Source organism: Puma concolor, chromosome B3 (assembly GCF_028749965.1).
Source record: "Puma concolor isolate L17-30 chromosome B3, mPumCon1.1.hap2, whole genome shotgun sequence".
Taxonomy (NCBI): Eukaryota; Metazoa; Chordata; class Mammalia; order Carnivora; family Felidae; genus Puma; species Puma concolor.
The window spans coordinates 50,412,995-50,438,002 of NC_141672.1; the positions used below are offsets into that span (position 1 = coordinate 50,412,995).

Genomic DNA, 25,008 nt, shown 5'->3' on the forward strand with positions numbered 1-25,008 from the left:
AATAAGACTTTGACCATAAAAGGAAAAGTTGGTAAAATAGACTTAATTAAAATATTCTGTTCATCTAAGGACACCTTTACAAGAAGGAAAAGACAAGCCACAAAATGGAAAAGAGACTTGCATTACATGTATCCACAAAAGACCTACCCAGAAGACCCAAAGAACTTCCACAAATCGTTAAGAAAAAGGCAGATAGGGGCGCCTGTCTGGCTGAGTCCATGGAGCACATGACTCTTGATCTCAGGGTTGGGAGTTCAAGCCCCACACTGGGTGTAGAGATTACTTAAAAAATCTTTAAAAACAAAAAAGGCAGACAACACAACAGAATGGACAAAAGATTTTGAACAAGCACTCTACCAAAGGTAACATCCAAGTAGTCAATAAATATACGGAAATGTATCCAACTTCCTTGGTGGTCAGATGAATACAAATTAAAACAACAATGCAGTACTTTTACACAACCATCAAAATGGCTAAAATGAAAAGGACAGACAAAAACAAATATTGGTGAGATTGTGGACAAGCCAAGGCATTTATACTGCTAGTGGCAATGTAAAATGGTGCAGCACTTTGGAAAACAGTTTGGCAATTCCTTAAAAATGTTAAGCAAAGGGGCGCCTGGGTGGCGCAGTCGGTTAAGCGTCCGACTTCAGCCAGGTCACGATCTCGCGGTCCGTGAGTTCGAGCCCCGCGTCGGGCTCTGGGCTGATGGCTCAGAGCCTGGAGCCTGTTTCCGATTCTGTGTCTCCCTCTCTCTCTGCCCCTCCCCCGTTCATGCTCTGTCTCTCTCTGTCCCAAAAATAAATAAACGTTGAAAAAAAAAAATTAAAAAAAAAAAAAAAATGTTAAGCATGGATTTGCCACATGACCCAGCAATTCCACTCTGAGGTATCTTCCCAAGAGAAAACATGTGCACATAAAAACTTGTATGCAAATGCCCAAAACTGAATTCATAACAGCCAAAAAGTGGAAGCAACCCAAATATTCACCAACTGGGAAAAGGGTAAACAAAATATGTTCTATCCATGCAATGAAATACAATTCAGCAATGAAAAGGAACAACATGCTGATACATGCTACAATGCAGATGAACCTCAAGAACATGTTAAGTACAAGAAACTAGTCACAGGGGGTGCCTGGGCAGCTCAGTTGGTTGAGTGTCTGACTTTGGCTCAGGTCATCATCTCGCAGTCCATGAGTTCAAGCCCCGCATCAGTCTCTGTGCTAACAGCTCAGAGCCTGGAGCCTGCTTCAGATTCTGTGTCTCCCTCTCTGTATGCCCTTCCCCCACTCATGCTCTCTCTCCTCTCAAAAAATAAACATTAAAAAAAAAAGAAAAAGAAACGAGTCACAAAAGATCACATATTGTAATGATTCCATTTTTTTTAAATTTTTTTTTAACATGTATTTATTTTTGAGACAGAGAGAGACAGAGCATGAACGGGGGAGGGCAGAGGGAGAGGGAGACACAGAATCGGAAGCAGGCTCCAGGCTCTGAGCCATCAGCCCAGAGCCTGACGCGGGGCTCGAACTCACGGGCTGCGAGGTCGTGACCTGAGCTGAAGTCGGATGCTCAACCGACTGAGCCACCCAGGCGCCCCTGTAATGATTCCATTTCTATGAAATGCCCAGGAAAGATAAATCTATGGAGACAGAAGGTAGATTAGGGGCAGGTGCACAGGGCAGGGGTTCAGAATACAGAGTGATTGTGAGTGAGCATGAGGTTTCTTTCTGAGATGATGGGAATGTTCTAAAATTAGACCCTGATGATAGCTGCACAACTGTAAACTTATTAAAATCATTTATTTGTACACTTCAAATACAATTTGTACACTTTGCACATTTTTTGTACATTTTATTATACTTTAAGTGTACCTAAATAAAGCTAAACAGAAAAAGCGTATCCAAGGGGTCAGGAAACACTTTAAGAGGTATTCAAAGTCATTAGTTACCAGAGAAATAAAAAAGAAAACAATAACGCCACTACCAAATCAGACCACAGCACAATACTATCACACATGAATGACTAAATGCTATCACACACTAGAATGACTAAAATGAAAGAAGACAATATGAAGTGTTGACGAGGGTGTGGAACAACAGGGATTCACGTACTGCTTGTAGGAGTGCAAACTGGTACAATCACTTGGAAAAACTAAAGCTGAACAGGCACATAAGCTCAGAACCCAGCATTTCCAATCCTAGGGGTACACCTCAAAAACGTGTTTACCAAAAAGCTATATGACTGTTCCAAGCAACATTATCCATTGTTGCCCCGAACTGGAAATAACCCAAAAGTCCATTTACAGTTGAAAGGGTAAGTTTCGGTATAGTCACAAGTCAAAATACTGCAAGTCAGAAAGGAGGAACTACCAACAAGAGCGTGCATTTCAATCCATATCTCTGAAGGAAATATAATATTTGGAAATGTAATGATGGGAGGTAAAGAGTATTCTAGTCAGAGGAAACTGCATCTGAAATCAACATAATTGAGAGTTAAGTATCAGGGTTCCTCTGCTCTTCTTTGGTTGTTATGAAGAAAAAACTGTAGAACTGGGCTCAGAGAACACCCGGCTGCAGGAGCCAGTGAACGGCCCCTTGGGGCCTCAGGAGAAATCCACTTCTGCAGTGTCCGTTCAGGCAAGATTGAGGTTCTGAGGGAAGAGAGAACCTGCTTGGCCATGGAGGGTGAGGGGCCTTGAACAACAGTCACGCTGAGACAGTTACCCAAAGCAGAAGAAGGAATAGATACTGGGCTTTTAACGAAAGGGCAAATGGATGCTGAGCTGGTAAAAGCAACAGATGTCCTGTGTAGTTATAAACCATCACGTGGCAAAGCTTAAAAAAAAAAAAACCCAAGCCACTCCCCGTGTGTGAGTGAAATAGTTCATTAAATCATTACGATTCTCACCCACAAGTTCTTCCCTTGGTAATTTTGGTAAGTTTAAGATTTAGCACACTCTGAATCTAAATTAAATCTATCCATGTATATAACATTTAACTTTAGATATATGACTTCATCCTGGTCTTTTTTCTCAAATCTAAATCTTCCCGGATTAGTTACTTCACTATGATTATTTGTGATAACTACGGGACATAGGAATCCAGTGATCTGAGTCCTTGAGCACCTGCCAGAGCAACCCAACCATTTGACGTGTAACTGCTCCATATAAACCACTGACCATATCAAGCTTTCAAATATATATTTCTGTTTATGGTTTCTGAAAACCCACAGTGAATACCAGCATCCACTTAAATTTCTTAAAGCGCGGTACAAAGTCTTCTCCTCCAGGATCCCACAACCTCTTGTGCATCCTTTATTAAAGCTCCTATTACATATAATAAGTAGGAATTCTTTTCTCTCGTTTTTTTAAATTGTTTACAATTTATTTTAGAGAGGGAAAGCAAGAGTGGGAGAGATGGGCAGAGGGGGAGAGGGAGAGAGAGGATCTCAAGCAGGTACCGTGCCCGGCACAGAGCCCAGCGTGGAGCTCGATCCTATGATCCTGGGATCATGACCTGAGCCAAAATCAAGACTTGGACGCTCAACCGACTCAGCCACCCAGGTGCCCGGGAATCCCTTTCTCTCTTAAGGCTAAGGAACAGTAACACTTAGATTTGCATCCCCAGCACCTAACAGTTCCTGACATACAGTATGTAGGTAGTAAACATTTGTTGTATTGAACGACACTAGAACGAACATTATGAGTCAGTGATGCAGTAACTCACTCATGTATAACTAATAAATTTTTCTTTGACTCTTAAGAGTCTTGCTCCTGTAAAATGCAGATACATTGCAAATACCTTCCAATTTTCTGAAAGACAGGACAGTATTGGGAGTAAATCATTTAAAAATATTGAGCCTAAATGTATCAGTCAGAGTCTAGGCAACAAAACAAGAAACAACACTAGGGGCGCCTGGGTGGCTCAGTCAGTTAAGCGTCTGACTTCGGCTCAGGTCATGATCTCACGGTTCATGACTTCAATCCCCACGTTGGGCGCTGTGCTGACAGCTCAGAGCCTGAGCCTGCTTCGGACTCTGTGTCTCCCTCTCTCTCTGCCCCTCCCCTGCTTGTGCTCTGCTTCTCTGTCTCTCTTAAAAATGAATAAACATTTTTAAAAAATAGAAAAAAAAAACAACACTAACCATTTTACTAGAGAATTAATACGTGGACTTGTTGGAGGATTGACAAAGCAGAAATAGGACACGAAGGGAACCAGGAACAACCGCTGCAGCAAGCAATTACTACCAATAAGGGCTGGAGGAACGAAAGGGGCCAGTTTGGGATCACTAGAACCTGGCGACTCAGAGGAGAAGACCCACAAGACTGGCGCTCTGACCTCTGTGGAGGGGCTGCTGCCCGGCTGCCACAGGCTCATCAGGAGCTCAGAGGAAGGGTCCCAGGAAGTTGGGGCTCCTACCTCGAGAAGAGGAGCTGCCGGGCTGATGCTGGTACCTCTGAAAGTGTGGGATAATTCGGGTTCTGGAAGGGGCAAAAGAAGTTGAAGCCAGGGAGATAAGGAAGAGCCAGAGAAATGGAAAGAAAGTTTTTTTTTTTTTTTTCATTTTCCACTCTCCATCCTCCTCCTTGTGTCTCCAGTTGGTCCAACCTTACTGGAATGGATTCTGAAAATATCGTTTGCAGAATTGCGGCCCCCGCATAACAGAACAGAATATATAGAAGGGTTACTTTGGAACCAAAAGACATTAAATAGGCAAATAATACATCTAGGGGCAATATTTGACCTAGACTGTTATGGAGGGAACACTTCACATATAATCCCCCAAAGAGGGACTAACATGCTATCTAAACAATGCAAATACCAAGAGTGTCACCTAACAAATTATATGTGTCACTTTCCCTTAACTAATTTTCTAGTATCTGTAAAGTTGGAATTCTAGAGGCACCAAAAGGAGGTATAATTGCTTTATCTCCATTCTACTGTGGCCCTTTATCTAGGCAGTGCTTTTAGGAAGATTTAATAAAAAAGACTCATGTGATAGTTATCTGCAACTAATGCTAAGTGAATTCTCTCTTCTGCAAATTACTTTTTCCTTGTATTACCATATAATTCTCGGTATTTCTATATGGCTACATTTTAACAAGCGCAACTTAGAACAGAAACTTTCAGTATCTGGTAAAGCAACAATAATATTCTTGACATGTATCTTAAAATTAATAAAAATGTCATCTAATCAATTATGATTAGCCAAAAGACACTAACATTCTACTTTTTCATTGTGGTTCCATAAATTCACATGGTTAGCTTAAACTCTTCCCAGCCTTTGAAAATGCATGTGGATTCTGGTTTCCAGTATTATAGCATACCCTTCTTTGAGAGAGGCTTCCAACATTCAATTTAATTCAACATATGCCTATCAATCACCTACTGTGGGTGTCGCACTGTACTTGGAGGGATACAAACATGAACAAAACAAAGTCCATGCTCTCAGTGGGCGCACAGTCTAATTTGAGATGGTCATAGGCAAAAGAGCTCTAACACCGGGCAGACCGGCAACATGGTGGAGAGAGATTGGTTCCAGCTGGAGGATCTGTTAAAGTTTTTGTGTAGGGGCGCCTGGGTGGCTCAGTTGGTTAAGTGTTTGACTTTGGCTCAGATCATGATCTCGTGGTTCGTGAGTTTGAGCCCCACATCTGGCTCTCTGCTGTCAGCGCAGAGCCTGTTTCAGATCCTCGTGTTCTCTCTCTCTCTCTCTCTCTCTTTTTCTCCCTCTCTTTGTCAAAAAATAAATCGGCATTTAAGACTTTTTGTATAATGTGGCATTTGACCTGGGTCTTAAAGATGTTTCCAATTTTCTTTTTGAGACAAGTTGAAGATTATTTGCTAATGCCATCTTATTAGTCTTCATATTTATCAAGCATACTGTAGTTCCCATTATTTTAAAAGTTAAATCTTATCTTCCCAACTTGAAACTGTGTGTGTGTGTGTGTGTGTGTGTGTGTGTGTGTTAGATTTACACATACACACTCTCCTTTATCAAACTCTCTACTTGATCTTAAGATAGTAATGGTAGGAATCACTAGAACACAGAAAACGAAGACTTTTTTTTTTTAATTGTTGCCTTTTCTACACTTTTCCATATATAATTCTCCAAAATGCAAATACAGTAAAACCTTGGATTGTGAGTAACTTGTTCTGCAGGTGTACTGCAAGACAGGCAAACATTTCTAACACATTTTAAATTGATAAACGAGCGATGTCTTGCCATACAAAATAATATGGGACGCCTTATGTCACGTGATCACAACTGAGCCAATGGGTCTCTCTCTGTCTTGCTGCGGGATTGTGGGTGATCATCTCCCGTGTCGGATGCTAGGTCTCAGGCCATGGTGTTTGTAGAAATCAGTGATTTTTCAGAATGTTGGAAGGTGCCCACAACAGCCATTAGTGTATTTTTGTGACTTCAAAGCACCTATGGACAGTCCTTTGCTTTTCCATACAAGAGTAAGCTTAGGAATGCTTGGCTTCATTCAAGGTCAGCCTGCCTGCAGATATAGGTCCTTTCCTCTGCTGCCTTATTGCCAGTTACATTAAGTACAGAATATGACAGAGTTTATTAATAATTTACTGTAGTCAACATCCGTGCAAGTGTATAAAATGGCCCCCATGCAGAAAAAGATTCCATTGAGCCAATAGATAGCAGTGATTCCATTAGTTATAGTGAAAGGCACCCTACACAATAACCCTCCTCTCTCTTGTCTCCCTCACACCAGCCATGAAGGTTTTCAAAAGTAAGTGCAGGTTAATTTTTTTTCTTTATATTTTGTATTTTATTTATTATTTTGTATTGTATTACAGTACTGTATCGTTTTTATATGAATATCTTTGGGTTGTGGAACAAATCATCTGGGCTTCCATTATTTCTTATGGGGAAACTCACTTTGATATGCTTTGGATTACAAGCATGTTTCCAGAACGAATTATGCTTGCAAACCAAGGTTTTACGGTACTTTAAAATAATATCACACTTCATACTTGCTTTCATTAAGGCTTACTTACCATACTATATTCCAATTATTGGTATTTCTATCTTCACCTCTAGAATTAACTCCTGAGAACAAGGACTGTACATTAACTCAACTTTGCATCTACAGTATGTTATAGGAAACAGTTACTCGATAAGTAATCAACTAATCTCCATTACTGTCATTCCATCATTATCATTGAGTACAAACAGCGACAAAGAATCTTTTTCCCATCCATTTATACCTGACTTGTGGGATTTTTGTTTGAAAGACCAGTGTTCCCAATTAGATTCACATGATGTACCTATTTTTATAATTTCTGAACATCATTCTTCAGACTAAGTTAGGGACATGGAATAGCAGTGACTGACCAATGCACTAAAGCCCATTTCTAAGTGCCAGAAATGGCATTTTTATCCAACAAATTTTAGTTAGGTACCTGCTATGTACCAGAAAGCATATTTTTAGACTATTTCTGTCACACTTAGGCAAAATGAACCTGTGGCACTCATGGTAGACCAAAGATAAGAGTGACGTAGATTATAAAACAAAGGAATGGAATATAGAACCGTCCAGTTAGCAGGGTGGCTCTACGTCTGCCCTGCCCATAAGGACAGAATTTCAAGATACTTAAGTAATCCACAAAATCTTTTTTCTTTTTTTCTTTTTCTTTCTTTCTTTCTTTCTTTCTTTCTTTCTTTCTTTCTTTCTTTCTTTCTTTTCTTTCTTTTTCTTCTTCTTCTTCTTCTTCTTCTTTTTTTTTGACTGAGAAAATAACTTTATTTCTTTCGGGGTGTGGGGCAGATGTCAAGTTTCAAAACTTCTGGAACTTCTTCTTGGTGCCAGTGGCCTTCGTGACTTTGAGCACGTTGAAGCGCACAGTCGTGCTCAGGGGTGGGCACTCGCCCACTGTGACGATGTTGCTGATCTGGACATCCTGAAGCAGGGGGACAGGTGCATGGACATGTTCTTGTGGCGTTTCTCAAAGTGATTGTACTTTCTGATGTAGTGGAGACAGTTTCAGGGGGTGACAGTGGTCCTATGCATCTTCATCCTGGTCACCACACCAGACAGAATCCACCCTCAGATGGAGACATTACCAGGAAAGGGGCATTTCTTGTCAATATAGGTGACCTCAATGGCCTCCTTGGGTATCTTGAAGCCCAGACCAGTTTCTGTAGTATCATGGGAGATTCTCCTTGCCAGGTCCTCCAAGCAGGACCCTTTTCTTATTTTGAAAGACGGTTGGTGACTTTCGGTAGGCAGGCACAGTCTGAATGACCACCATCTCCTCGGCCGCCTGAAGAAAAGGTAATCCACAAAATCTTAACTTTTCTGCCACTTGTTGTGCTAATGTTTCTACTGGGTCCTGCTAGCGGCCGCAGAGGCACTGGAAAGAGCACCCCCTCCCTCATCATTCTGAGGTCCTTTGGTGTCCTTTTTTTCCCCCAGGAGTTCGAATCCTTCAAGAGCACAGATATTTCTGCTTTCTCTTTTTAATTTGTTTTTTAATGTTTATTTATTTCTGAGACAGAGACAGAGCACGAGTGGGGGAGGGGCATAGAGAGACAGGGAGACAGAGAATCAGAAGCAGGCTCCAGGCTCTGAGTAAGCTGTCAGCACAGAGCCCGACGCGGGGCTCAAACTCACAAACCATTCATGGCCTGAGCCGAAGTCGGTCGCTCAACTGACTGAGCCACCCAGGTGCCCCTTAATTTTTTTTTAATGTTTATTTATTTTTGAGAGACAGAGCATGGGCAGGGGAGGGGCAGAGAGAGAGGGAGACACAGAATCCGAAGCAGGCTCTGAGCTGTCAGCACAGAGCCCGACGTGGGGCTCAAACTCACAAACCACAAAATCATGATCTGAGCTGAAGTCGGACGCTTAACCGACTGAGCCACCCAGGCGTCCCATCTGCTTTCTCCTTTCTGCTCCACATCAGAACCTGCTCTCCAAAGCCTCCATTTATAGCTCCAAAGAACTAGATGGTGATTCGGTACCTCACCCTCCTTCTAGTAGAGGAGAAAAGCCGAGAAAGGGTAACCAGTTGCTCAGGATCACACAGTTATTTACAAGGAGATGGGATTTGAGCTCAGACCTCTTGATGCCCAGGTGAGTGTTCTTTCCAACATATGAGGTGATCTTGTATTAATACGTCACTTATAGCCTAATGGCCCTCCTTTTTCAGATATTTGCATTTTCTCAAGAATCACAACTTAAGTAAAATAGTAACATGGAGCTTTATATTAGATAGGACATTAAGGGAGTCATAGAGCTCTTTTGAGGTTCCTAAAAGTATATCCTATAGCTGCCTACATAACACCCTAATGTCACCCAGGAAGTAACTCACAGCTTGCATTTTATTGAGACAAAGGAGAAAGATAACATGATTGGCACCTGCCATGTGCCAGACATGGTGTTACACATTTTACCTCGGGGACCTCAGTTCATCTTTAAAACAAGTCTGTTAGGTAGCTATGACTATCCCTATTTATAAACAGGGTGGGGGAGTAGAGTATATATTTCTTATGCCTTGTGGCTATCTTTGAAAACTTTTCCTATGCTGGAATAATTTCCTTCACTAGGAATCTGGACTCTCGGAGGCAGAAACTCAGACTCCCTTTCCCAGCGTCTTAGCAGCCAGGGTACAGATGCTCCCAGCCAGACTCACACAAGTCTCAGTTGGAAAGAGAGCAGCATGAAGCAGCGGTGCTGTCCCGAATCCCCTTTCTGGCTTGGATGGAAGAGAGGAGTCTGGTCTTCAGTAGCCTGAATGATGGAGAATCTTGCGTGTAGTGTCCCACCACCTGTAGCACCGCCAGCAGCAGCCCCAGGGTCTAGCTACGCAGCCCCGAGCCCTAACTATCTGACTTTCCTGGAGATGCTACAAACTATTTAATATCTCTTAATCAATCCCTTTCTGCTTAAACTAGCTGAAGCGGCTTCTATGGTTGGCAACTAAGATCCCAGTCCACAAATCAAAACCACAGTGAGATGCCACCCCACACCCACTAGAATGACTACCATCAAGAAAATAAAAAAAAAAAAAAAAGAAAGTAACGAATGTTAGTGAGGATGTGGAGAAATTGGAACCCTTGTGTACTGTTGGTGAGAATGTAAAATGGGGCAGCTGCTGTGGCAAACGGTATGGTAGTTCCTCAAAAAATTAAAAATAGAACTACCCTATGATCCAGCAATCCCACTTCTGGGTATACCCACAAGATTGAAGTCAGGGTCTCAAAGAGATATCTGTGCATCTGTATCAATAGCAGCATTGCTCACAATTGCTAAAATATGAAAGGTACCTAGAGTAGTGAAAACCATAGAGACAGGAAGTAGAATGACAATCACCAGGGGCTGGGGTGGGGGGAAGGGGAAGTTATTGTACCCTGGGTACAGTTTCCATTTTACAAGATGAAAAGAGCTCTAAGCTGGTGGTAATGGTGGCAGAACAACAGGAAAGCACTCAGTTCCACTCAACTGTCCACTGAACATGATAAAGACAGTAAATTTTATGTTATGTGCCTCTCAACACAATTTAAAAACAAAGAAAAGACTGATGGCGCCAAACACTTGCAGAGACGTAGAGCACCTGGGACTCTTGCATTTTGCTGGAGAGCGTGCAGAATGGCACAGCCATTTTGAAAAGCCATATGGCAGTGCCTTAGGAGGTTAAACAGACATTTGCTGTGCAGTCCAACCATGTCGTCTCTGGGTATTTATTTACCCACCTATGCCCACAGAACTTATTCCCAAGCAGGGGTCAGAGAGGGGGATGAAGGGCAATATGAGGGATGCTATGGTGATAGAACTGTTCTGTAGGTTGGGGCACCTGGGTGGCTCGGTCGGTTAAGCGTCCGACTTCGGCTCAGGTCATGATCTCACGGTCCGTGAGTTCGAGCCCCGTGTTGGGCTCTGTGCTGACAGCTCAGAGCCTGGAGCCCATTTCAGATTCTGTGTCTCCCTCTCTCTGCCCCTCCCCTGTTCATACTCTCTCTCTGTCTCAAAAATAAAATAAAACATTAAAAAAAAAAAAAAGAACTGTTCTGTAGGTTGACTTCATCAACGTGCATATCCCGCTGTGATGCTGAACCATAATTTGGCAAGATGTTACCACTGGGGGAAACTGGGGAGACAGTTTACAGAATCTCTACAGCTGCATGGGAATCAGCAATTACCTCAAAAAATTTAATTAAAAAAAAGAAACTGAAAGAAGAAAAAAAAAGTCCCAGACTAATACAAGAAGTAATTTTCCTGGTTTCACACAGCAAAAAAAAAAAAAAAGGGTAGAACCCAGGTTTGAACCCGGGTCTGATTGGCCCTCCATCATACCCTGCCTCCTTCCTTGGAGACCTTCCATCCAGCAGCAGCGCCTTGTGGTGGAAACAGGGCTGCTCTCCCAGTGAGAAGCACTGGCTTCCCGAGAAGAACCCTGCAAGTGTTGCTTAGGCCTCTGAGTGACTAAAAGGATATTCTTCCTTGACTGGTAGGTGTTGAATGAATCTATAAATTTACATGTGCTCTCAGTGAGGTATGGAATATGTTTTATTTAAGATTTACTCTTTGTGGGTTTTTTTTTAATGTTTATTTTTGAGAGAGAGAGAGAGCACAAGTGGGGTAGGGGCAGAGAGAGAAAGGGACAGAGGATCCCAAACGGTCTCTGGGCTGACAGCAGTGCCTGATGCGGGGCTGGAACTCACGAACTGTGAGATCATGACCTGAGCCAAAGTTGGACGCTTAACCGACGGAGCCACCCAGGTGCTCCTGGAATACATTTTAGTAGTAAATGAAATTCCCACCTGAACAGAAAATAGTGTGTAGATTATTATTAGCATGGTGATAATAACAGTAAAGGCTAATATGGATATATCATGCCTGTAACCCCCATAACAACTTGGAAGGTAGCTAATTCCTGTGTTGCAGATGACACATATGAAGCATAATGAGGTCAAGGAACTTGCCTGACTCCTGACAGACGGCTCACAGCAGAACTAGAATGGATCCCAGGCTGTCTGGCTCCAGAGTTCACGCTCTTTGTAGGAAAATCAGGTCAGATGATACTGTAGGAAAATAAAGATGTTGCTGTGTGAGGTGCAGGATTTCTATTATGCAGGGGGAAATATTTAAATGTGTATTTTTTATAAGGACCTGCATGTGGATTTGTTTTCGATGCCTCCAGGACCTCACTGCTAATACTTGATGAGCCGTTCCTGTGAAAGCTGCTCACAATGATAGGATTTCCTCCTGTGGTCGTAACTATGACCTTCGCTCAATCCTTGGCAGGTATGCAGCTTCAAGAGGATCTTATGAAACTGTTTAGATCTGTTGGATCAACAGACGCCTGAGAATTCAATGGTTGACATGGGAAATGTATCTAGGGTGCCAGTAGTTTCTGTTTGTTTGTACAAAAAGTTATTTAGAAACCAGTGAATAAGCATCACAGAGTCTCTGTAAGGAGGGAAAGTTGAGAGGACTTAAACTATTAACTCCATTCGAGAAAGGGGTGCATTTTTATAACAATCTATATGAAAAGAAATCTCACGATAAGGAAAAAGTATTTTTAAAGTGCAAATAATTCACACTCTCTGTCCTCTCTTTCCTCCTCCCCCACCTTATCACACACATGAATATTTCTATTTCGATACTGGGTTTTTTCAAAGCAGATTTCTATTTCTTTAGCCACATAATTAGAGTCACCTAGGGGAGCCTGGGTGGCTCAGTCGGTTAAGCGTTCGACTTAGGCTTCGGTCATGATCTCGCAGTTCGTGAGTTCGAGCCCTGCATCGGGCCCCTGTGCTGACAGCTCAGAGTCTGGAGCCTGCTTCAGATTCTGTGTCTCCCTCTCTCTGCCCCTCCCCTACTCATGCTCCATCTCTCACTCTCTCTCTCTTTCTCTCAAAAATAAATAAACATTAAAAAATATTTTTTTAGATAATAGAGTTACCTAATTTGAAGCAGCGTTGTGGCATGGCAGGTGGAAAGAACACAAATCAGAATACAAACCAGAATTTTGGCCTGTTTGCTGCCTAAAACAATTTTTTTTTTTTTTTTACTTTGAATGAGTCCTTTACCTTTTCTCTGTGTCTTCAAATTTCTTCAAATACCCTTGGGAAGTAGTAACACCTTGGATTGTAAGTAACTTGTTCTGTGAGTGTTTCGCAAGACGAACAAACATTTCTAATAACTTTTAACTTGATAAAAATGAGCGATGTCTTGCAATACGAGTAGTACCTGATGCCAAACATCACATGATCACAACTGAGCCAATGGTTTTTGAAATTCCCTTTGATATACATGTGCTTTGGATCACAAGCATGTTTCTGGAATGAATTATGCTCACAAACCAAGGTTCTACTGAAAAGCCCTCCATGTTCTCCTCTCTAGTTTCCTTCTTGCTGTAAGTGGACTTGGAAAGGAAATCATTTCATGGGCACGTACAGAAAATAGTTCATAACCACCACTTAGGGACACTTATGTTTCAGGCTCAGTAACCACATGATCTCCAATCTTTATAATAATCCTACGTGGTTGGACATATTAACTAGTTGGAATTAGTGGCCCCATTTTATAAAAGGAGAAGCTGAGGGTGGAGAGACAGGAGCGCTGGCTACACAACTACACACGCTGACACGGTGCATCAACAGCAGGGAAGGAAACAGGAGAAGCTGAACCTGAGAGTGAGCAGAGCCGGGTGCTGGTTTCAGCTGGCGCCTTGAGTCTCTGGTCATCTTTGAGCAAGTCTCACCCCCTTTCTGAGCCTCTGGTGCCCAGCGTGGTGGCAGGCACATGCCAGCACTCAGGGAAAGCCTGCTTTCCAAACAGCTGTTTGTGTGTAACAGCTTTAAGCTGAAGTTCAGAAAGTCACTAATGTTCTTTCCTATTTCTTCAGTCTCATAAATTTACCTTTGGGAATGTACCTTTTTCCCCTAGAACATACGATTCAAAATCATAAAACAGAAACGTACATAGATTGCCTTATTTAAGATAAGTATGGTTAGCAATCCATTGTCCAAGGTGGCAAAGAGATGTACACCCTGAGGTTTTGACACTTTCTTGAAGACGGATCATGGATCATCGGATACAGTGACTCACCCACTAGTAGCCCAGGGTCAGCCACATAAACTTCCCAAGGTTTTAGTGTTAATGTTGCTGAGCTCTTGTGGCATGTAGGTTCAAGGGCGAAGGTACTGGGTGGTGGTTTTAAAATCTGGAAAGGCAAAAAGGTGTTGAGTTTGTTAAAGGGAGATTCAGAAACAAAGAAAGCCCTTAGAAGAGGAGGTGCTTTAAAAGGATGGTTTGCCAAATGGGAAATGCAAGAAGTACTTAAAGGGAAAACACCCACACAAAATGACTAAGGTTATGTTAATAGGGATGAAAATACTCAATTTTACTGTTGGCTAGGCCCACAGAGAAAGTCAAGGACGATAGGCCCTTATTTTATTTACATTTATTTTCCAGTATTTTGGAATTGATTCACCAGTCTCCAGATAAAGGGAAAAGTTACTTACACATCTGGCTTTGTAACGTTTAGCAGTGATTTGTCAGGATGAACTTGGGTGACACCTGGCTTCTCTTTAGGTTGTTCACAGGGTGTTCTTAGTTGCCACAGTTACGTGTTAGCATCTCCAGAGCATGGGCTTTGGAAATAGGTGGGGCTGAGTTTGAAACCTGCCTTTCTTTAGCCCTGGATACCTGGATGGCCTTGTCTACTTTGACCAACCTCCCAGATCCCCAGCTTCTTCTTTTATAAAATGGGGCAGTTAATAATTCCAACCAGTTAATATATCCAACCATGTAGGAATGTTATAAAGATTAGAGATCATGTGGTTATTGAACCTGAAACATAAGTGTCCCTGAATGGTAGTCATTAACCATTTTCTGAATGTGCCACGAAATGATTTCCTTTCCAAATCCACCTAAAGCAGGGAAAGTAAAGTCAAGGATTTCCTCGAGCAGCTGTATTGTGTCAGTGGAAGATCACCGTGACTCAACTCCCTTTCCTTAAGGAAATATAATTGGAAAACTAACAAGCAGAGAAACTTCCAGCATCGCCCTGTGTTCAGCACTGGGATGAGGTGTCAGCACTCTGCCCTGACCTTGGGGAGGTTAATTCTCCAAAGTGTCAGAGCCGCACACAGATGAAGTTTCTGGGCTACTGTGAGAAGGAAGCGTAATGACAAGACTCATCTTCCAGGCAGCTGAAAAAAAAAAAAAAAAAAAAAGGAGAGCGCTACACTGTGTGTGGGAAGTACAGTGGATCAACTCCCAGGGTCCTATACCCTCATTCCAAAATCCTGACAGCCACCCCCGAACATTCAGTGATATTAGCAAAAACAGTTAGGAGTAAAGGTTCTGGACTCACTGCCTACAATCCCATGCCTGCTTCACAACTCACTAGCTTTGTGCCCTCAGACAAATCACCCATTCTTTTTTTGTTTTTTATGATTCATTTTATATTTGAGAGAGAAAGAGAGAGACAGAGCGTGAGCAGAGGAGGGGCAAAGAGACAGAGACAGAATCCTAAGTAGGCTCCAGGCTCCAAGCTCCGAGCGCAGAGCCTGACGCCGAGCTTGAACTCAGGAACCGTGAGATCATGACCTGAGCCAAAGTCGGACGCTCAACACACTGAGCCACCCGGGTGCCCCTCACTTACCCATTCTAAAGCTCACCTTCCTCATCCGAAACCTCATCTGAAATTATCTAGTGATAATGTGGATGCCCATCTCCCAGGGTTGTTGTGGGGCTCACACAGAAAATACTCCAAGCACAATGCCTGTCACGAGGTTCACACTAGTTAACTGGCTGTTGTTATTGTTTAGGCAACAGTAACTATCTTGCACAAGATCAAACACTAGTAAGAAGGTAGAAATCCTAGTCTTCCGACTCCAAATCCCAGGCTCTTTGTCTTACCGTGTGTTTCCTTACTGAATGCTTATTGCTTCCTTAAGTGATTAAAATACCACAGCACTGTTTATGTAATACAGGGACATTGACGTATTCTAATTATGCAGAGTTACAAATAAAAAATCACTGTAAGTAGAAAATGATAATGTTCTTTCGCTGTTCTCTGCTCTCGCTTGAGAAAAAGAGCCCACATATCAGACCATTTCTCAGCTTCCCAAGAACTATATTTCCCAGGAGCTGTAATTCTTTTACATCAAAACCAGTTTCAGTCCTGCCAACTGAAAGCACTGCCTGTGATTTGACAGTAGAGAGGCCACAGTATCCTCTCTGTTTGGTGCTAAATGGTGACATCAACTGTCTGTCTCCTTTTCAAAGCTGTCCTCTACTATTTTGCTCCAACTTCCTCCAAACAAAACAACTGGTCCAGCTGCCAGTCACGCTGACTTTCTGGTCCACTGCCTACTTAGGCGCAAATAAATAGTGCACTTGCTCCCTACTTTAACTACCACCGGGCTTGGTACAATTCCAGGCCCCTTGGGTACTGAACCTTGTAGAGTCCATAAAGTTAATTTTCCAGACTAACTGTAGCCTGGTATGAACTTCAGACAAGGCAGCTCTGGAGCAACTCGCACTGACTTTCTCATATCACTTACATATAATTTTTTTTAACTGTCAAAAAAGAAACATTCACCAACATAGACCATATGCTGGGCCATAAAACAAATCTTAACACATTTCGGAGAATTTAAATCATACAAAGAGAGTTCTCTGAAAATGGTGGAGTTGAGCTAGAAAACAGTAATAAAAAGATTATCTAGAAAATCTGCAACTAGTTTGAAATTAAACCACACACCTCAAATAACCCATGGGTCAGATAGGAAATCACAAAAGAAACTGGAAAATACTTTGAGCTGAATGAAAATGAAAACACAACATATAAATATTTCTGGGGTGTATTTAAAGTAGTGCTTTGAGAAAAATGTATGGCAGCAAAGGATTATATTATAAAGAAGAAATACATAATGATCTAGGAGCACCTGCACGGCTCAGTCAGTTAAGCGTCTGACTCTTGATTTTCAGCTCAGGTCACGATCTCATGGCTTGTGACATAGAGCCCATACTGGGCTCTGTGATGAGTGTGGAGGCTGCTTGGGATTTCTCTCTCCCTCTCTCTCTGCCTCTTCCCTGCTAGTGCATGATCTCTCTCTCTCTCTCTCTCTCTCTCTCTCTCAAAATAAATAAACATAAAAAATAAAAATAAAATTAGTGACCTCTAGGTGTCCATCTTAAAAAACTAGAAAAGGCAGCTAAAAGCAAAGCAAGCAGAAAAAAGAGGTGAAATCATTGCAATGAAAAAGAGAAAAAAATAGAAAATAAATTAAATCAAAAGCTGTTTCTTTTAAAAGATGAATAAAATCAATAAGACTTAGTCACACTGATCAAGAAAAAGGAGAAAAAAACAATTACTAATATCAAGAATGACATAGGGAACACCACTATGTGTACTATAGATATTAAAAGGGTAATAATGTAATAGTATTATGTATGAACAACATTAAAAAGATAATAGTGTAATATTAGCATATATGAACAACCTTATGCCCATGAATTCAAACATCTAGACAAAATAGACAAATTCCTTGAAGACACAAACTACCAAAATTCACTCAAGAAGAAACAGATATCCTGAATAGCCCTATACTTTATTGAAGAAATAGAATTTATGATTTAAAACATTTCAACAAGGAAAACTCCATACTCAGGTGGCTCTGCTGAAAAATCACAACAGACATTTAAGAAGTAAATAAATACAATTTAATGTAAGCTTCTCCAGAAAACAGAGGAGAAGGAAACACTTCCCACTCAGTTTATGAGATTAGTATTACCCTGGCTCCAAAGCTAGACAAAGACATTATAGGAAAACTACAGATCAATATCTCTCAGATATATTAATGCAAAAACCCTCAATAAAATATGACTAATTGACTCCAGCATGTATCAAAATGATGGAACATCATGCAAGTTGGGTTTATTCCAGGAATGCAAGGTTGGTTTAACATTTTTAAATCTATGAATGTAATTCACTATATCGACAAACTAAATAGGAAAATCATGTGCTCATCTCAATAGATGTAGAAAAATATTTGGCAAATTCAACATCCATTCAATATATTTTTAAAAATTCTCAGTAAAAGGAGATTACAGAAAACATTCTCGATCTAATAAAGGGCTTCTGTGTTAAATTTATATTGCAGCATAACAACCCCAAAACATAAACATTAAACCTTTGTTATCTCATGGTTCCTGGAGATTAGGGATCCAGATATGACTAGCTAAATGCCTCTGATTCAAGGTCGCTCATAAGATTGAAATTTCGTTGTCACTTGGAGCTACAGTCTCATATGAGGGCTCACTGGAGCGGGAGCTCACTCACATGGTTGTTGGCAAGATTCAGTGCCTCACAGAATATGAAACTGAGTGCCTAATTTCTTGGCTGTTTGCCTCTTCAGAACCTTGCTATAGGGCAGCTCACAACACGGCATCTTGATTCCATCAGGGAAAGTGAGCAAGAGAGTTCCCAAGGCAGAAATCTGTCTCTTTGTAAACTAATCTTGGAAGTGATATTCCATTACTTATGCCTTATTTTATTCCTTAGAAGAAGGTTATTAGGTCAGGCCTACACTGAAGGGAAGGGGAACACATAAGGGCATGAATACCAGGAGGCAGGGCTCATTAAGGGCCATCTTGGAGGCTGCCTGCCACAGCATCTACAAAGTGATCTAACTAACATCCTACCTAATGGTACAAGACTGAATGCTTTCCTCCTAAGATCAGTAATAAAAATGGCTGCTCTCACTGTTCCTATTTAATGCACCTACCAAGTGCAATAAGTCAAGAAAAAGAAATAAAATGTATGCCAGTTAGGAAGCACTAAACCTGTCCCTATTTGCAGATGACAGGACTGTCTACTTAGAAAACCCCACCAAGGAATTTACAAAAAGCTAGAACTTATAAGTGAGAAAACATCCAGAGAGTAAAAAGTGCATGGAAAAACTATTCAACATTAGTCATTAGGGAAAAGCAAATTAAAACCACAAGAGACAATTACCTACCTATTAGAATGGATAAAAATCAAAAGAACTGACTGCCAAGTGCTGGCAAAGATGCAGAGTAATTGAACATTGTTGGCAGGAATGTGAAATGGAATGGTCACTTTGGAAAACATTTTGGCAATTACTTACAATAACATATACTTATCCGATGACCTAATAGTAGTCCTAGTATTTTCCCAAGAGAAAGAAAAACGTATGTTCACACAAAAGACCATGCATGAATGTTTATAATGGCCTAAAAACTAGAAACAACTAAAATGTTCTTCAACTGGGATAAAGTGTGGTTTATCTATACAATGGAATACTACTCAATAATGAAAAAAAAATGAACTAGTGATAAATGTAACAACACGGATCAATCTCAAATGCATTATGTTAAATAAAGGAAGCGTAGTTAGCCTCAAAAGCTGACATAATGTAAAAATCCATTTATATGACAATCTGGAAAACACAAAACTATAGAGACAGGAAATGCATCAGTGGTTGCCATCTGCAAACAGTTTCTAGGAGGTTCACAGACCACCTCTAGCTCATCCCTGGACCCTATCTACATGTGACTTCAGCCAAGGCAGCCCTAATTCCTCTCCTCCCAGCTTCAGCTCCTTCCTGAACCCTATCCAGATTTACTTTTAATGGCACGCTGCTTGGTGTGGAATTGGTCCCTGTTTCATAGACAGTATGACACTTTCCTCTCCTCAGATATCACTTCCCCAGCAAACAGCCATCTCAGTGCTGGGCATATGGAATGGGAGAGATGATAAAGTACTGGGGCAGTCTGCCTAGTAGCAAATTATTTCATGAATTCCCCAGGTCCATTAACTTCCCACTATTGTGCTTAGACCTGGGTGAGTAGGACTCAGTTGGGACAAGGATGGGAATAAATAACCTAAGACAGGGGCATCTGGCTGGCTCAGTCGGTACAGCATAAGACTCCTCATTTCAGGGTCCTGAGTTTGAGCCCCACACTGGGTGTAGAGATCACTTAAGAAAAGTCAGAAAGGGAGGGGAGGAAAGAAAAAAGAAAGAGGAAGAAAGAAAGAAAGAAAGAAAGAAAGAAAGAAAGAAAGAAAGAGAAAGAAAAAGAGAGAAAGAAAGAAAGAAAAAGAGAAAGAAAGAAAGAAAGAAAGAAAGAAAGAAAGAAAGAAAGAAAGAAAGAAAGAAAGAAAGAAAGAAAGAAAGAAAGAAAGAAAGAAAGAAAGAAAGAAAAAACCCTCCTAAACCAAGGCGGGCTCTGTAAGTCTCCCATGTCAGAAAGCCCAGCTATAGAGGAAGTTAATGGTGATGGATCCCAAACTAGTGGAAGGAAGTGCTGACTGCAACCAGTTTCAGTCATCATACCTTCCTCTCCCTCTTTTCCTCACTCTGCTTTCATTCATTCATCATTCACTGGACTGGATGCTACAGCACTGATGAGCACAGACACAGCAGCTGCCCTCAAGCCGTTTACATCCTAGCGGAGGGCACAGGGGAGTAATCCCGCGTAGTACCGGTAGAATCTGACCTGCCGGTGAAGTACAGATTGCACGAGGGTTGGGGAGGGGTGCTCCCGGCGCAGGCGTCTTCCCAGCCGACTCTGCTATAGCTGCGTTCTACACGACCTGCTGGAGTTTGCAGTCCCGCAGGCCTCCTCTCCCGGCAGAGGGTCGCGCGGGCAACCGGGCCCTAGGGCCCCCCCACCCCCACCCCCCAGGGCCCTTCCCCGCAGCCTGGCTGGCGGCCCGCTCCAGAAGGGCAGCCGGGGCGCGGCGGCCCCGCCCAGGCCAGTCCGGGGCGGGGGCCGGTTCCCATAGGGATTGCGGCCGGGGCGGCGGCGAGCGGAGCCGGGAGAGAGGCGGCGAGGCGGGAGCAGGGCCAGGCCGGGCCGCGCGGCGCCGTGAGTCCCGGGCGGGGAAGGCGCGCGGACCCGGACGGCGGGCCTGGCCGCCACGTGGTGCCGCTCGAGGCTGCGCTGCGCGGACCGGGCGCGGGTGGGCAACCGGGTGGCGCTGGCGGCAGGGCCCCGCGGGGGCGGCGGGAAGGCGCGGCCCCGCTCCCCGCCGAGGCCCGCCCGCGCCTGGGGTCGCCGGGCTCCCCCTTCGGGCGCCTGCTTCGCCCGCGCGGGGACCCGGGCGGTGTCTCCTTGCCCAAAGGAAATGAGACCCGAAATTAGAACCGGGGAATCCCTGAGTCTTCCTTCTCCGTCCTCTAGCAGGCTCATGTGTCTCAGATCGGATGAACTATAACATTAAACAAGATAGATTATCTTACAACTCCGTTCGATTTAGGATAACGGGTTGCATTTTAACTTGCAGGGTGTGTACCAGACGATTAGAATTGGATTACTGGAGACGAGCTCTAGGCTGTCATCCCGGATCTCGTTGCGGTTGCTGAGGGGCGAGGCTTTAAGGACAGGGGTCGATTCCTAATTCTTTAACAAGTGCCCTTCTGTTCTAGGTGCTTGACAAAGACCCATCGTTGAGTGGGGCTCTAGTACAGTCGGTCTGTTCGTGCCAGTATTTCATAAGCGACATTTTCAAACTATGTGAAGATCCATTTTAAGATTTATTCCTCCTCTATGATGGAGAAGTATGAAAAAATTGGGAAAATTGGCGAAGGATCCTATGGAGTTGTTTTCAAATGCAGAAACAGGGACACGGGCCAGATTGTAGCCATCAAGAGATTTCTGGAATCAGAAGATGACCCTGTCATAAAGAAAATCGCCCTTCGAGAAATCCGCATGCTCAAGGTAATGGATTATTTAAAGTGAATTATCAGGGACTAAAAAACTTAAGTGAGTCGTGTTATGTTTAGTAAATGTGTTAAGATGTACAGGTCACCAAATGCATAATGAACCAGAAAACAGAGACATCAGTGCAGAGAAAGATGCTATTCCTTTTCAGAGATGCTGTGGGGTATTTTATTTTTCTTCCCCATCGTTTCTTTAAAAAGGTAATTTTTTTTTAATTTTTTTTCAACGTTTATTTATTTTTGGGACAGAGAGAGACAGAGCATGAACGGGGGAGGGGCAGAGAGAGAGGGAGACACAGAATCGGAAACAGGCTCCAGACTCTGAGCCATCAGCCCAGAGCCCGACGCGGGGCTCGAACTCACGGACCGCGAGATCATGACCTGGCTGAAGTAGGACGCTTAACCGACTGCGCCACCCAGGCGCCCCATCTTCCCCATCGTTTCTTGATGTCAGCTCTAGATCTGATTCTTCAAGAGCCCTCAACTTTGATAGTACGGGAACAACTCCAATTTTCTGGCGTTCATGAGCTTTAAACTTTCAGGCCATCTTCTGTTGATATTCTCAGTCCATTAAGATAATTAATCATTCACCTGTTTTCAAACTGTTGGAAGCTGACAGGTTTTCTTTGCACCTCACGTTTTATCTGCTGCTGAACACCCTAATGTCCTTTCTCTAGAAAAAGGGTTCTTCTTAAAAAAGTGAAATGATCACTTTTAAAATGTTTATTAGTTAACTATAGGAGACCATAAAATCAGAGCAGTGGAAACAGTTGTTACTTACAAGCTGAAAGTATTTTTTTTTCCATAATAGAAAGAGGCCACTTTTCTGAATTTCTGTGAAGATGAAACCCAAATCCCAACACAGGACGTGCCATGTAATGAACACAGTGGGGTTAACTTGGTTTCAAACAGGGCCTCTGTGTTCGAGCATGTATAACCAAATAAATGATCAGGAAAGAGCAACCTAGTGGGAGATGAGTGGAACATTCAGGGGATTTTCTCTTATCGCTGCCTCTCTGTTTTCTCCAGGCCTCTCTAATAGTCTTCTCTTCCCCATGGCTGGAGTGTATGGGGTTATCTGAATGTGAAGTAGCAGGCTTTGGGTAAATTTAAATGGGTGGAAAATAGGAAAACTCTCTCTTTAGGTTTAGGATGGTCTTTACCAGCAAGATGCTATCTATTGTGAGAGGACACTTCCAGGGTTTTCCCACCCCCACCCTGTTAGGCCCTCCCCTAGGAAGGAGTGAGACCAGCAGGGCCTATCTCAGGGCCTGGACTACTCTGCCCTTTCCCACTGTCTACACACAGGGACAGGTTCTCACCCTTTCTTTTGGGCTGATGGGGGTTTTTCACTTTCTCAGGTTTCCCCTAGGGCAGAAGGCAATAATCGTATTTAAAGGATTCATTTACTTACTCTAAAGAAAAGACAATCTGGTTCTAGTGGAGAGGTACTCTTTTTCTGATGCTGAAGGTCACCTGTGAATGCCTCGGAACCCTCTCAGCACCCTTTAGCAATACTGGGTTTGCAGGTGTAGCTCCCTGAGTTAATTGAGTTCCTCCAGGATGGAAACCTCTGTTTTTCTGTGTGGACTTCTAAGCAAGTGTGCAGCGGGCTGGGCCCCCAATAAATAAATGTTACTGTTGGACTGAAAAATAATGTTAACAAAATAAGCTCTTAGGTAGGGTGGTTGTTCACAATATATTAGGAAGTCAGAATGCATTCTCCTGAATAACTGAGTATTGATACGCCTTAAAGGAAAGAGTTGTGGGCACAGGAGCCCGTTTTCAAAGCACAGAGCTCCCCATTCTTCAAAATCAAGTGCACAAATGTAGACTCCCCTAATCTATATGAGACAAGACTAGATTATTGATAGAGTCTGCTCTCTAACGCCCTAACTTTTTAGCTTTCTGTGATATCCCTAACACATAATAGGTCCTTAAATATTTGCTGAAAAAGTGAATTGAGAGTTTAAATGAAGTCACATTTTCTCCATATATTTATTCAGTAAGTATGTATAGAGCCTCATTGTGCCTAAAACAATGTTTATAAGAAGTTGTACATCCTGTGTTTCAGATGCTTAATTCACAGAAGGGAAGGAAGATAAATTTCCCCTTGGCTCTCACTCCTGATAAACTGGGTTCCTATTGGGGCAGGGTTTGTGTCATTTACCTTGTATCCCCATGTCTGCCTGACAAGAACCCTCTAAATAAAGTGATTAGAGGTATGTTTAAGCTACATTTTGAGGTATTTAAGGATGCATGGAATGAGAAATAAGGCATTAGGGCAGACAGTCTGTCCCAGGAAAAGGTGTATGTGTGGAAAGCAGTATATTGAGGGAACACAGGTTATAACCCTAAAGTCTTAGCCAGGATTGCCTGCTGGATGACAACAGGCCAGGGAGAGAAGGAAAGCAAAGGAAGCCAGGGTTCAGTAGAAGAGGGTGTGAGGAATTTCCTGGAAGATAGGTCTGGCCTGGGTTAAGTGATGCTTAGCCCAAAGCGGCACCTTGGTCCCAGGTGGCCTTTGGGGTTTGGCGCCTGACTCCAGAGGACATGTTGTAGTCCCAGAGAACAGGAAACTGGTGACATCTAGGCAAACGGTTTAGGGCCCCCATCTGAGCTGGAATTCAAGGGAGAGCTCCAGTGGGCCGTGGGAAGAAGAATACTAAACTGTGAGCAAAGCACAGCTCTGTGGGCCCAGGGGAAAGTTGCAGCTCAGTGAGTTTGAGTTCCTGGTGTTTTCCTTGCACACCTCTTGCAGAGCTGGGGCTTTTAATGACCCTTACTAAGGTCAGGAACTAGGAACCAGGGAGGTTGAGGCTGAAGGTTACCTCAGAAGCCTTAGCCAGAGTAGGTGAGGACTGGCAGGGGCTGACCCCCTGACTGCTCCTATTATAAGGAAATCAAGACAAATAGATTAAGACCACATGTAGAAGACTTTGAATGCCTGGCTAAGGAGTTTGGCTTTCTTCTGAAAAGAAAGAAGCTAACCAAGATGCCTTTAATTAGAAAGTTGTCATTTGTAGACTTTTGGATTTTTTTCTCTCCCCCCCATTTATTAAGATATAATTGACATGTAACGTTGTGTAAATTTAAGGCATACAATGTGATATTTGTTACACGTATGTATTATGAAATGATTACCACAATAAGGTAGTTAACCCCTCCATCACCTCGCATAATTACCATTGTTTTGGTAGTTAGAACATTTAAGATTTACTCTCTTAGCAGCTTTCATTTATATAATGTGTATTGTTAACTGTAGTTACCACATG

General features: G+C 42.7%; 2 protein-coding genes across 14 annotated transcripts in view; one reads left to right on the forward strand and one right to left on the reverse strand.

Moving 5' to 3' along the window:
- Positions 1-1,784: 1,784 nt before the first annotated feature.
- On the reverse strand, positions 1,785-21,212 carry LOC147579967 (uncharacterized). Of its 12 annotated transcripts, none has more exons than XM_086709803.1 (6): positions 20,345-21,212; positions 15,086-15,187; positions 14,082-14,196; positions 12,138-12,330; positions 11,951-12,049; positions 1,785-8,289 (listed from the first exon to the last, which is right to left on the reverse strand). In XM_086709803.1, exon 1 carries the CDS (start codon positions 21,201-21,203, stop codon positions 20,583-20,585), a length of 621 nt encoding a protein of 206 aa, XP_086565929.1. In that variant the 5' UTR covers positions 21,204-21,212; the 3' UTR covers positions 1,785-8,289; positions 11,951-12,049; positions 12,138-12,330; positions 14,082-14,196; positions 15,086-15,187; positions 20,345-20,582. The 12 variants fall into 12 exon arrangements, with proteins under 12 accessions (XP_086565929.1, XP_086565927.1, XP_086565924.1 ...); XM_086709801.1 differs by having other exon boundaries at positions 12,138-12,437; XM_086709798.1 differs by having other exon boundaries at positions 12,138-12,437; positions 15,018-15,187.
- Positions 20,564-25,008, forward strand: part of CDKL1 (cyclin dependent kinase like 1) — a 60,879-nt gene continuing 56,434 nt past the window's right edge. Inside the window, exons 1-2 of one of the 2 annotated variants that reach the window (XM_086709793.1) lie at positions 20,564-20,879; positions 21,440-21,731. In XM_086709793.1, the coding sequence (XP_086565919.1) occupies positions 21,561-21,731 (171 nt within the window). In that variant the 5' untranslated portion in view covers positions 20,564-20,879; positions 21,440-21,560. Of the gene's footprint in view, positions 20,880-20,993; positions 21,299-21,439; positions 21,732-25,008 lie in introns of those variants that run through there. The other variant, XM_086709794.1, reaches the window with a different exon arrangement.

Coding starts and splice junctions, on each gene's coding strand:
- LOC147579967 (XM_086709806.1), bottom strand. CDS start 21,203: ATGAGCCTGCTAGAGGACGGAGAAGGAAGACTCAGGGATTCCCCGGTT.